We start from the raw sequence: 12,864 nt of genomic DNA, 5'->3' as shown, positions 1-12,864 counted from the left end.
GTCCTCAGTGACAATAGGCCAACCCCCGCCTTTGTGCTTAGTTGGGGAAGTAATGTGTCAACACTGGCGCTATGATCGTGTCCTACCTTCCTGGACATTCATCTCTTAGCTGGACTGTCTGTTTTCAGTTCAGCTCCAGAAAGCACCTCTACCCTACAAATTCAACACTACAAAACACCTTGCTGCCTCAGACAGACGAGGATGGTCACATATTACATTTTTCAAGATAAAAGTGCTTTTTTTTTGTCTTGCTTTTTAAAAACAGAGCGATTCACAGATAGCTCTGCAACTTTGGAGGGCAGAATTGCAGAATCCCGGCACAAACACAAAGACAGAGAGCAACGACATGTTAATAATTACATGTTTTATTTCAGTAAAATAAACTAATTAAAAATGGACACACTTTTTCATATATTGAAAGAAACTAACTGTAATGAGATCATGCAAGGCTGTAATGTCTGGTTTTTGTTTTTTGTTTTTTTTATCCCCACGTAACATCTGCAGTGGATGGAACCAGTATAAATGTAGAAAATAATAGCTGTGCTACTGAAATGAGAGCCACTCTTAATGGTGGCATTTTCACGGGACATCTCTCATTGCACAGAGTACTTCTCTAAGTTCCTCATGAAAGTTGGATTATACAACAATTTCCAGTATCTTGTTACACGGTGCTCATCCGTCCTCTAACGTTCGTTGTTTTTTGTTTTTTTGTAATGCTTTGTAAATCTTGCTACTGTGTGCTACTGTTCTTCTGTTTTGAGTTGATGACAAAACTTCAGCTTCAAAACACAGACACTGCTTTGTGTTGGTGTTTATGGAAATTTACTATTTGAGACATGGGGGAGGGGTAGCTGTGTGCTTTCAAAATATATCTTGTATTATGTTTTGACTGCACACGTGCAGTGGTGGCAAAAGTCTAATTCCTTTCCCTCCCACCCCCATAATACGCAAAAAAAGAGTTGTGTGCAGTTGTGCTTCAGTCAGAACAACACATTATACTTGCACCATGTACATATACATTACACTTCACTGCTTACAGTATATTACTGTGTTTCAGTTTAAGTGCAAACTTAAAACTTCATTAAAACACCACACAGCGTCGCATTCTGTCAGTTATCAGTGTAGCGAGCATAGATATAAAAAACTTCCATATTTATAGTATGCCCTACTTTCGGGTGGAAACATCTCCACATTAAGAGCCTCGGCCGATTGACCCTGACCTCCCAACACTGTATAAACGCGGACTCACAACAGGGTGCTTGTTACATGCTCTGATCATCTTTTGCTCCCTCGTGTGACCTTGCAAACAAATATAGTGCCACCTGCTTAAGACTTCAGGTTCACTAACTCATGAAACGCAGCAAAGTGCAAAGATTCAACAAGACACTGGCGATACAGTTTTCTATCATGCCTCAGTTCATTTCCTCATTGATGGTGATGGTGAAATGACTAAACATCACACACAGTGCTGTTAAGACACTATAACACCTTTTTTTTTTCTAAGAGAGTTAATTGACATAGCTGATAGAATATCTCATGATTCATCTCAGGCAATCAACACTTATAAAAACATCATGGCTGTAATATTCTTGTATCATGTAGTCATGGATCGTGGAGGTGGTGAGTTTTGTCCTTTTAAAATATATTACCTCTAGTGAATCGGGAACAAAAAATTACAGCGTTACAAAAACCAAATGGCTTTTGGGGGTTATTCTCACCCAGTAGTGTTAACAGGGTGATCGTTTTTCCTTTTATATTTAACAGCTTTAAGTCCTACACTTTATTTTCAGACATTTTTACATTGTCCGACCCATGTTGCACACTGTGGAATATGTCATTTTCCAACTTAATACAGAAAACCTGGTGCATTTCAAATCAATAATAAGTTTCCAAGAATGCATTCCTTAAATTTTACTTATTATGAATACTTGTCATGTCAAGTTTTCTCAGTGTTGTTATTTTCGATGTGTAAATTAAATAATTGAAGGTGTATTTGCAGTACAGCTTGAGACACATGTCTAGGCATATGTTGCTGTAGGTGCTTTGTTTCGACCTTGGATTTGTAGGTGTAAGACAAAAATGAAGAATTCCTCTGTTCCTCTCACACACAACAATGTGTAGTGTACTGTTTTGTTAGCTAGTACACAGTACATTTGCATTTCACTGGTACAAAATATATTTTTACTAAAATGATCAGTCATTGTGTGAATTTCAAGCATCACTGTCTTCAACGGGATTTTTTTCTACTTATAATTTTGTTGTTGTTGTTGTTTTCTAAAGATTAACATCCATATAAAAAAAATCTGTAAACAACTCTTAAATTCACAATATGCATTTGATTGCTGGACAGTGAGGTCCATCACAGAAATCATCTTTTATTGTGCTCCTTTCCTTATATTAAAACTAACATTGCAAGATATTAAATGATGATAGTTTGGCCTTCCACTAATGTTTGATATAGTCTGTTATTGTACTTAGTACAGATGAGAATTCTGTGTGCAGATTGTGCTTGTATTTTTAGTGGCATCACTGAAGTTGCATTTCTTTCTCTTCTAAAATTGCTTAATTCGCTTCTATTCAGAGAAAAAAGGGACTGGCCAATATGAGGTTAAACAGTGGAGCAACCAAATACTTCCTCCATAGTTTGGTTTAATTTTTCTTGCTGTCAGGTTATGATTCAGCCTTCAGCAAACACACCGGTCTGTCAGATCCATGACAGTGCAGCAGATGCTGTGTTTCTTTTACTCAGATTGACCTGCTTACTTGCATTACTTTCACTTGGTAATCGACTGAACTCTGCCGGCCATCACTGCCTCCGAGCAAACAGAAAACAAACATTCAAAATCTACTTTACACAAACAATGATCTGGATCTACACTGAGATGCATTTGTACATATATAATTGTCAAAGAAGCGTCAAACAATTTGCTCTTGAAGGCAAAAATTTTACTTCTGTGTATTTTATCATACTGACCACACTGCTAGACCCAGTATAGGCTGTAGACGTGTGCCCTGGGGCTCATGTTTGATATCAGTTAGTGTGCTATACTAAAGATAGGCAATGGGCAGTCAGTGCCAATTTTTTTTCTTCTTCTTCTCTTTTTTTTCCATTACGAACAATAACACAGCACACTTCACTCGACTGACAGAGGAATGCTGACAGGATGTTCTGGCCTGATGTTTGTTCCTTTTGCTGGATATCTCTCATGATTCATCCATAGTAATTGAGCATGTGTGGAAAGGCTGGTGTGTGTCTGTCTTTGTCTCTGTGTGTGTGTGTGTGCGTGTATGTGTGTAAGTGTGTCTCTTCTGTGGGATTGTGTGTGGCTTTATGTATTTAAGAGAGCACCATTTTATGACAATTTCTCTTCAGAGAAAACAGTCACCATTAGATCACCATAAAGTCAGCATTTCAAAAATCAAAACCAAAAGAAAAAAAGTCTTATTTGTGCTATTAGAGCCATGCCCCAGTCAAACATTGCTGTGGGTGTCACTCTTGGCCTTACGGAGGTCCCTCGGGGATTTTCAAGATTAGGTGTGTGAAATTTGCCGTTACTTTGTTCCTTCTGTCACAACTCAGGCACACTGAACACTGAAGGGGGATGGCGATGCTGAGGGTGTTGTGAGATGGTGATCAGACAAAAACTGTTTCAGAGTTAAACATCAAGGTTGGAAGGGTGTGTTTGTGCGTTCGGTGGTTCAATCGCTTCACAACGCCCCTGTCACACGGTTCCGTTCTCCTGCCTCGGCTTGTGGATGGTTGTGCGAGCGGCAGGCGTACTCAGGGATGGAGCCAAGGTGCAGAGGAAGCCAGCCAGCAATGTGAGACCGAGGCCTCCCCAGGCACAAAACATGGACCAGCCATAGCCATGGCTAATGTCTTCAGGGAGGCCATACATGTAGCGAGGATAGCGGGATAACTCGAAGTTGATTCCTGCCACACATGTGCACAACGAGATGATGCAGCATGTTCCTGTGTGAGTGGAAGAGAACAGGACTGGTTTAAATGGTTCTCGATTGATTATTGAATTTTTACATGTACTCTGCATCTTACTGCAGCATGAGAATCATGTTACTGCGGGACATTGAACTGTTCTCTCATGTTAACACAAAGGTGCTCTCAAATAAATACAGAAAGTGAATAAAATTGCATGCTTGTGTGTGGATGTGAGCATATGTGCTTTCACAGTACCTCCCATGAGAAAGAGTAGCCCAGCTACATATTGCATGAGGTCATGCTGCTGGCAGCATCCCAGCACTCCGATGATCCATCCGAAAAGAATGATGGACACAGCCATGCCCACAAAGCCAGCTGTCATTCTTCTTAGATCTGCAAGCAGAAACGAAAACTTCACCAAGGGAATCGTAACTTACAGACACTGAATACTAAAGCAAAAGGCTAAAGTATTATTATTACTATTATTGAATTCCTTATGTAAACACGTTGCATCACTGAGAACAAGATCTCTTTTTCAAGACACACCTGTGTGCAATAACATAAGTGTAGACAGACTGCTAGACAGGCAGAAACCTAATACAAAGAGACATTATACATGGTCATAAATTATGAAAAGTATTTCCCAGGGTAGATGTAGACATGTAATGTTTTAAAATCATCCAATTAAACAAAAACAAAACAAAACATTGCTTTAATTGTTTGTTTGTTTATTTTGTTTGGTTGTTGTTGGTGGGGTTTTCCCTTTTTTAGGTAGCAAAGTCTTTCAGTTTTTCCAAACTGTGTGAATGGGAAGTACAGCTAATATTAAAATGTCATCAGACATCGTGCAGTAGAGCCTTGTAAATAAACTTTATACATTGCTGCTCTATTTGCTAGGCAGGAAAATCGCACAGTTAGCTGAAACATACAAGAAATACAGGTGCGTAAGAAAGAAACAACTACACTGTGATAATAGTTAAGATACGCATGAATCAAGAGGCATGCATAGAAACAATATCACCATAATAGTGTAGACAAAACTATAGATTGTACAATGATGCATGAGGAATACAAAAGTCGAATGCCTGGTGTTCCACAGCAGTCTTAAAAGTGAGGCTAGCACCTATCCAATCAACAGTTTCATGTAAACTAGGCTACATGCTAACTTAGAAATAAAGTTACAAATGAATGTTTACTTCTTGTATTATCAACGGCAAAGTTGTGACGGAACCAACTGGCTGTCCAGTTTCGTCTTTCAGAGGAACTAATATTGTTGTATGCTATGATATGCTTACCCATGTGTCAAGGATTTAACTAATGCCAATAAAACAACTTAATATAGATCAATATAATATTCAAAGAGTTCAAAAATCAGTGAATTCAAAGCTCTACCTGAACTTTATTTTGTGCTAAATTATCTGCTTTTAGACAGCTTTTTCTGCTTTTTCGTGTTGAAACAAGCTGCCCTGTTAGAAGAGGAAGTGTGTTAAGACATCTTTACGTAGTTTCAATACACAGTTCTTTCTAGGAAATAGTCTTTTTTCCCTTATCTTCTAGATAGATCCACACAGTGAAATCAAATGAGGATCCAGTTGTATACATAAATAAAACTAATTCAATCTGTTAGTTAAAATGATTACATACATGATTACCCTTTTAAGCCAGAACCATAAAACAGTTGCCAGAAAATTCTAAACTTTGAAAAATGAAGTGTTCAGTGAGTCTTCTAATAGCTAATGTAAAGATTTAGTACTCGTGCAACAAAATACAACGAGAATAAAAATGTAAAAATATAGCAAGAATAAAAATAACAAGAATAAATGCAAGATAATGTTAATTTGTATCTTACTTAAAGTAAACACGCATTAGAAAAATCACAAAAAGTTCATTTTAAATCCAGGATGTATTTTTAACTCATCTTAACTGAACATCTCTGCATTACGACCCGTACTGAATATAAAGCAGCACACCTACAGGCAATAAGATAAAAGTAGTGGAACATGATACTGGAAATCACTACTGATGGAATCTAAGGTCCGGCAACTCACTATCTCATGTTAACCCAAAGGTGCTCTCGGCTGTCATGAAGAACAGAAATTGAATAAAAGTTTATTTCGTCTGCAGGCTCGTGTGTGGATGTGCTTTCACAGTACCATGATACAAGGATACCAAGAAGTACAGGTCTATTCAAGGGTTTAAAGGAGAGGTTTAAGAAAAGAAGCCCCTGTGTTAATAACACTGATAACTGTGAGGTCAGCATAAGGTCAGCAACACGTTCACTATTGATAGGCAGCTATGTGTTAAAAGTGGTAAATATAGGTATTTTAATTATTCAGAAATGGAGAAGTATGCACTGTGACGGAGCAAGCATCTTGGTAAGGCTTATAGGTTTAAAAAAGACTGCAGGGAATGACAGCACAAGGAGATTATTTCACATAAACGTTTCCAGTAAGACTGAAAAAAGACGTGGATTTTGTAAATGCATTTGAAATAGTGAGGGGGAAAAAACACAAAAACACATATTTATGTTTAATATTTCCACACTTATATCATCATATCTGTATTGTAACGTATAAGAACAGTATTTTGATTTTGGTGTTATACGCAGTTGTACATTTTTGCCATTATTTAAATTGCATTTATAGAGTATGGGTACTTGTATGTATAGTTGTATCTTTTAATATTTGATGACATCTAGAAGGCAAATAAAAATCACAATAAAACGTATTGACAGAAACAAAAATGTCTATTTTAATTTGTTGTCGAATGAGTTTTCACATAATATTTTAATAAAATCAGCAATTATTTAATAAAAGTTTATAAATAAAATTCACATTAGTCTCTGGAAGTGCTCAAGTTACCTTCATTTGTTAAAACTAATTAATTTTGTCACTGCCTCTCACATGAAAATAGTTTCAGACATGTTTGAGGCTGACAGGGAAGAGAACTGACAGGATGAAAACACTGTTATGTGAACATGGCATCTTTCATCTAGTGGATCAATTTTAGTTTAACAAGCAGAACTAATGGCAGTTACAGTAAAACTGTCTGTCGGTACAGTGTAAAGAATAAATAAGAGCACAATACAAAATATGTTTGTCTGTGTCCACCTGCCAAACTTATGTTCAACTTTTATTTCTGGTTTGGGTCTCCTCCACCTCCGGAGGGAAATATCTGGCTGATAAGCTGCTAAATGTTCCACTGCCTGTTCCTATTTTTGTCTGCTATTCAGTGCTGTGCAAGTAAGTCTAAAGTGGGTTCCTTTTTCTCTGAAAACAGTGACACTAAACAAGACAGGAAATGTGTGTTGATTCAAGTAGCAAAACAACGACTAAAACAGGGATAACTTTCATACCTAGCGTGGGTTAGTGGAAGCAGGTTTGCTGCCGTTTCTCTTTTTTTGATTAAATGTGCACACATCCTTTACTTTTTCATGCAGTTCTGATTTTTCATTGGTGTTTCACTGGTCAACAGTTTCAGGACTTAGTAGTAAATATAGTAATATGGTAATAATAGAGACATTTGTTTGACGAAAAAAAAGACATAGGACCCAACACAGTGCCTTGGTGCACACCAATGTCACTCAAAAACAAAGCCCATTACTGTAAAAAAAGATTGTTATTTAATTTTCTCTTTTTATTTTTTAAATTATCATTAAGCTAGTCTATTAATGCTACGGTCACACTAGGAAAAACAGTGGCTGGAAACTGTGTGCAATAAACTTGCAATCTTCATGCTTCAAAGATGTAGACTGCATGAGCAAACCACTCGCAGTCACTTGCTATCTTCAGAGTGACTTTGAACAGCAGTACAATGGAATTAGCCTGCTATCAGATTGCGATTGAATGGGTTCAAATTGGCAACTACATGCAATCTGTTTGTGATAATGCAGCAAATAATTGTGATAAATCAGTTAAAATAACAAATCTGTTTGCATCTACATAAACAGAAATCCACATTAACTCCTTACATTCAGAGTCCAGCCAGAACCTCAGAGATTTAAAACAGAAATTTAGATTCCCTCCAAATAGTGAAATTGTTGCTGTAGACCAGAAATTTCAAGAATATAGCAAGAATGCCACCAGATGACAACCAGCTGAGTCGAGTCTCCAATACAAAGAGACACGTCACAGATGAGATGCACTTATCAGACTTGCTGAGTTTGACTGTAACGTTTTGGCAATCAGTCTGCCTGTATAGATCAGACAGCAATTATTTACAATGCCAAACTCTTGCCAGTCTGACCGAAATTGTTTGTAGAAAAAATACATGTGTATTAATGAATAACTCCAAAAACCAGATAATCAATCACCAAACACAAGCACAGCCAACACCAGCTCCATAAAGACAAAAACTTTAATACTTACGGAGTGCATGCCACTCATCCTGCCGTATAGTCTTTGTGATGTTGATGGGTAAATTTCGCGGTAAGATGGACGAAGAATAGTGATACTTGACTGGGATACATCTCTGAATTATGCCTGGCAGAAGAAAATGGAAACAGTTGTAACTGGAGGACAAATTCCTTTAATTCAAGTAAGTAAGAGGGTAACAAGCAAGAAAATTAAGTAAGAATTGCATTCTGAACCTTCGCCCTACTTCTGGGATTGTAAGATAATGTGTGTATGCAAACATGGTAGAAAAGCTTCTTATTTATTTTCCACCCTCACTGGGTTTTAATTTTCTGAGCTGGCCTTATTAACCTTGTTTTCCCAACCACTCCTACATTGTTATTAAGGGAGGGGATTAGGGAAACAATATGGAATATGGATTATTCCACCGACAGCAACGTAGAGAGCTTAACTGTTCTGCCTTTAAAGTGAATCTATTTCGATTTTTGCATTTGGTTTTGGGAACCCAAGTCTGTAATCCAGATCCTGCTTTTCATATCAGATTTCATATTAAGGAAAATTGTGGATACCTGGCAAACCATTAAATGTCCCACACACCTATTGAAGATTAACATAAATTAATTCAGCTTCATGACTGGAGCTGTGATCAGTGAACCGGACTGTGCTTGACTGACGCCTCCCTGAGTCTCCTGTTTGCTTTGTTGTGAGTTCAAATGGGACAAATCAGACATTTATCACAGCTACGGTACAATGAGTTTGATAATTACTCGTAAGCATATCGGTGCCCGGCTTTAATCTGATAACGCAAGTGAAGGAATCTTTGAAGGTGTCACATATTGTGAAAGTCTAAGTCCAAACATCTATAGGGGTAAAGTCTGTTCCACATATGCTGAAAAACTATGTGAACAACTTAAGATTTTGAACTCCTAATACTCTGTATAGATCTGTAAATGCATTCAGAAATGTTTGCATTAATTAATAAAATAATCTCCCAGATGAGACACAATCAACTATTAAAATGCTTTGCAGCTTTGATCTTTCTTTTTATCTGATTCCGAGTGCAGTTCTGTAAATTGTCTCACTTAAAATTTGTGCTATTATCATTTATTGTTTGCCTTCAAGCACGCTGACAGAGTTTAATTAAGGTCACTTTAAATCTGACAGACTGGTTGACGTCTGATTGCACAGTAATCACATTTCGGCTGCTTGAGCAGGAAGTAACAACGTTAGCACAATTATGATGTTCAATTACATACATTCGTGAGATCTAAATGTAATAACAGCGTACGAATCTGCGTAATGTTTCTGCTGTATATTCATTGTCACTGTAGTGAACATGCCAATGGCAAAGCAGAGCTACTGTAACGAAGAAAGACATAGTTTGTTTTTACATGTCATTATTCTCCACATAATGCTGGTGCTTTATAGCCAGTGACCAATATAAATAATCAGTTTTCTTCTATGCCATCTGTACCACTCTTTGCACAAAACATGATAAATGAATGGGAAGCTATAAAACCTGAAGTTAAAGATGATCCTAAGACTCAGACCGGGCTATCTAAATGGAGTAATAAAATCTATTTACTTAGACTGCATACAGTATTTACTTCTGCAGGCGCTTATAGTAAATACTGTAAGTTCTATTATGCTTGAAATTGAGCCAATTCTAATCTGCACCTCCGTTCTTGCTGATAAGAGCTCAGTATGGTAAATATCCCAGAGGCACGGAGGCTAGTAGCAGCAAGAACTTTTAACAGAAGTTAAATGTGTTGTAGTCTGTCAACATGCATAGTGCAAGATGTGGACATGGTATCATGAACACGGCTCATAACCAACATAGTAGTGCTCGTTTAAAACTTAAATGTTTTTAAAAGGCATGCAGTCCAGTTAAATAATATTACAAAGTACAGCCTGAAATAACCAGAACACTGAATCACAACCATTCAGAGACAAAATCTGAATAAGCTTCATCAGAGTTACTTGTGCTGCAAAAATTGCATCGCACTAATGTGTTTATGCCATAAAGTCAGCCTTTGCAGGACAATGGGGCAATCAGTGAAACATTAACAGAACGCTGAAGTGATGTAAGTGCACTGTTCTTACAATATGATGATTTTTGAGAGCAGAAATGAAAATGCACTGTAAATTATTCATTAGAGAGCCTGAAATCTTGTGTTATTCGTGCAATTAAATGGTTTTTAATTGTAACATAAGTGACAGTACTTATAGTAGTTGGGGGGGTGGGAGGTATTATGTAACAGAATTACTGCAAGGTATCTAAAAGGCTGCTAGATTTGGTGTGAACTGATTTCAATACAGCATGCTGTGGCTAAATGAATGTTATTTACTGGTCTGTTTTTGCCATGCTGATCTACTTTTATTGTGACACTAATCAACAACAACAACAACAACAAGCACCACAAAAACAACTTCTGTCACTTGCTTTTTCTATAGAGTGACACCTTTTTGTGCATGTCCCCCAGTTTCAGGACCTTACTCTTTTCCAGGTATGGCATCAGGCCTGATACAAAGCTTCTCATTGTTGTTCACTGAAGGAAGGCTGTGCACTGAGTTATTTCTACTGTAGCCTAATATTTAAAGCATTTGCATTAAAGATTCAGCTTCTGGTGCACACTGAAATTGTTTTATTTATCATATTGACTATTACGAGACCGCTTAGGCTCTTATAGACAAGACTATCCTCTTGTTATAATAACATTATCTGAGAGAGTGAGAGAGAGAGAGAGAGAGAGAGAGAGACTTAGCACCATGGACAGCGAAATTACCCGCTAAATTAAAAGACACAATAGATTCCAAAAGGTCATCTTCATGTTTTATAAAATGTCAAAGCAGAGACATGCTGATGTGAGAGGCCTCCGGATGATTGTGTGTCTGTGTGTGTGTGAGTGTGTGTGTGTGTGTGTGTGTGTGTGTGTATGTCAGGCTAGGTGAGCTCATCGCTGAGCATCACGGCCTGGTGGTGCACACAAGAAAAGCCAGGCTCCAGACTGCTCGTGTTTACCTTTGTAAATGAGGTCCTCGGTCTCCGGGTCGAATCCTTCCCGGTGACATTTCCTCCAGAGACCAGAGATGGTGGAGTTAAACTGCCGGCTGCAGTGAGACTCCATGGCAGACGCCCCGGCCAGAAAGTGCCGCTTCCTCCTGAAGACAGGAGCAGCATCTGGGCCGTTACCTTCCCTCTCCAGGCTCTTTGGAGGCATCTGGAGGGGGAGGTTGTGGCTCGAAATGTAGATGTAACCCGGGTCGTTTCGCTTACTGGCATAGTTTTTACACCTCTCTCGATGTCTCCTCGCGTCGGTCTCGTACCAATAATCGGTGCAAATCGCCATGGCGAGCAGCCCCAGCGCGCAGAGAGCCAAGAAGAGCCCCGTGCCCGTTAATATTTTCATAGCGGCCATCTTCCCCACTCGATGAAGAGCCCAAACAGTCGCAAGAAGGTTCCTCCGTGGCCGTGGTGATACCGCGTGAAATAAATCACGACGGCACTCACAACCTCGCGCAGTCCCGCGCTGGGAGCATGGTGCTGAAAGGCCAGTGATGTCCGGACTGGATGCTGCCGTCTATTGTTGTGGTACCCGGTGAATGCAATGTTGTTCCCACCATCTGTTATGGTACAGGAGGAGAGGGGATGGATGGCGACCAACGCTGTGAGGAGGAGGCAGGGGCAGTGATGTAGTTGCGCTCTCTCTCCTCCAGGTTGTTGCGGGATGGGGGAGCAGACAGAAAGCAGCTCTGTTGTGGGGGAGTGCTGGTTTTTAATGCTCGAATGGTCACCTTTTGCACTAAACGTGTAAAACACAGGTGCTGTGCAGTCACAGCTGAGCAGTGTGCAACTGATCCTTCAGACCAAGAATCATCTATTTTTTTTTCATGTGTGTATTTATTGTTATTTATCTCCCACAACTGCGTTCCTGAACAGCAGCAGAAACGATGCACAGTGTAGAAATGCTTTTGTGACATGCTTTAAGTGATAATTGTTCTATACTGGGCTTAATAACTCAATGTTCACGAGATGGCTGCCAGCTGAATCACATTTGTGTTTCAGAAGCAAGTTCTAACACAATTAAATTTGTTTCAATAAAGGTACAAATAGAGCTATATATATATATTTGTGTGTCTGTGTGTATAGATATGTATACTTGTGTGTATATATATATATACAAGTACTGCATTTATGTATTAGATAATGGTCCAGCGAGAGTAAATCTGTTAAATATTCATTTACTCTATGTTGGGCCCGTGTTTTGTTACAGAATAGTTTAAAACATTACTTCCCAGGACAAGCACATATGTTAATCTGGGCACCCCAGGAGAAGACATGTCTTAATGACATGATGACTTTGGTAGACTGAACATAGATTGAATTCCCTTAAGACCATTATGAATAAATATATATAATTTAAGTAGTAAGGCTCATTTTTTCCCCCTCTATGTACATAGCTACACTATAGTGTGCAGTAAGCAGAAACGTCATTTTACATTTTACTACACAACTACCGATAATGTCGCATGTGCATGCCTCTTTTCCCTTCAGAATTCTCTTAATACTTCATG

General features: G+C 38.5%; 1 protein-coding gene across 1 annotated transcript; it reads right to left on the bottom strand.

Moving 5' to 3' along the window:
- Window positions 1-347: 347 nt before the first annotated feature.
- tmem276b (transmembrane protein 276b) lies at window positions 348-12,204 on the bottom strand. The gene is made up of 4 exons (XM_003445687.5): window positions 11,312-12,204; window positions 8,305-8,418; window positions 4,193-4,330; window positions 348-3,973 (listed from the first exon to the last, which is right to left on the bottom strand). The coding sequence occupies exons 1-4, from the start codon at window positions 11,706-11,708 to the stop codon at window positions 3,723-3,725; spliced, it is 900 nt and encodes a 299-aa protein (XP_003445735.1). The 5' UTR covers window positions 11,709-12,204; the 3' UTR covers window positions 348-3,722.
- Between the last annotated feature and the right edge of the window lie 660 nt (window positions 12,205-12,864).

Source organism: Oreochromis niloticus, linkage group LG1, assembly GCF_001858045.2.
Source record: "Oreochromis niloticus isolate F11D_XX linkage group LG1, O_niloticus_UMD_NMBU, whole genome shotgun sequence".
Classification (NCBI taxonomy): Eukaryota; Metazoa; Chordata; class Actinopteri; order Cichliformes; family Cichlidae; genus Oreochromis; species Oreochromis niloticus.
This window is presented reverse-complemented; position numbering and strand designations above follow the sequence as displayed.

Bases quoted from the DNA above. Each gene is read 5' to 3' on its own strand.
- tmem276b (XM_003445687.5), bottom strand. From the start codon at position 11,708: ATGGCCGCTATGAAAATATTAACGGGCACGGGGCTCTTCTTGGCTCTC. The intron at 4,331-8,304 runs GTAAGTATTAAA...TTCTGCTTGCAG, and splicing joins GGATGAGTGGCATGCACTCC to ATCTAAGAAGAATGACAGCT. The intron at 3,974-4,192 runs GTACTGTGAAAG...CCACTCACACAG, and splicing joins GCTACTCTTTCTCATGGGAG to GAACATGCTGCATCATCTCG.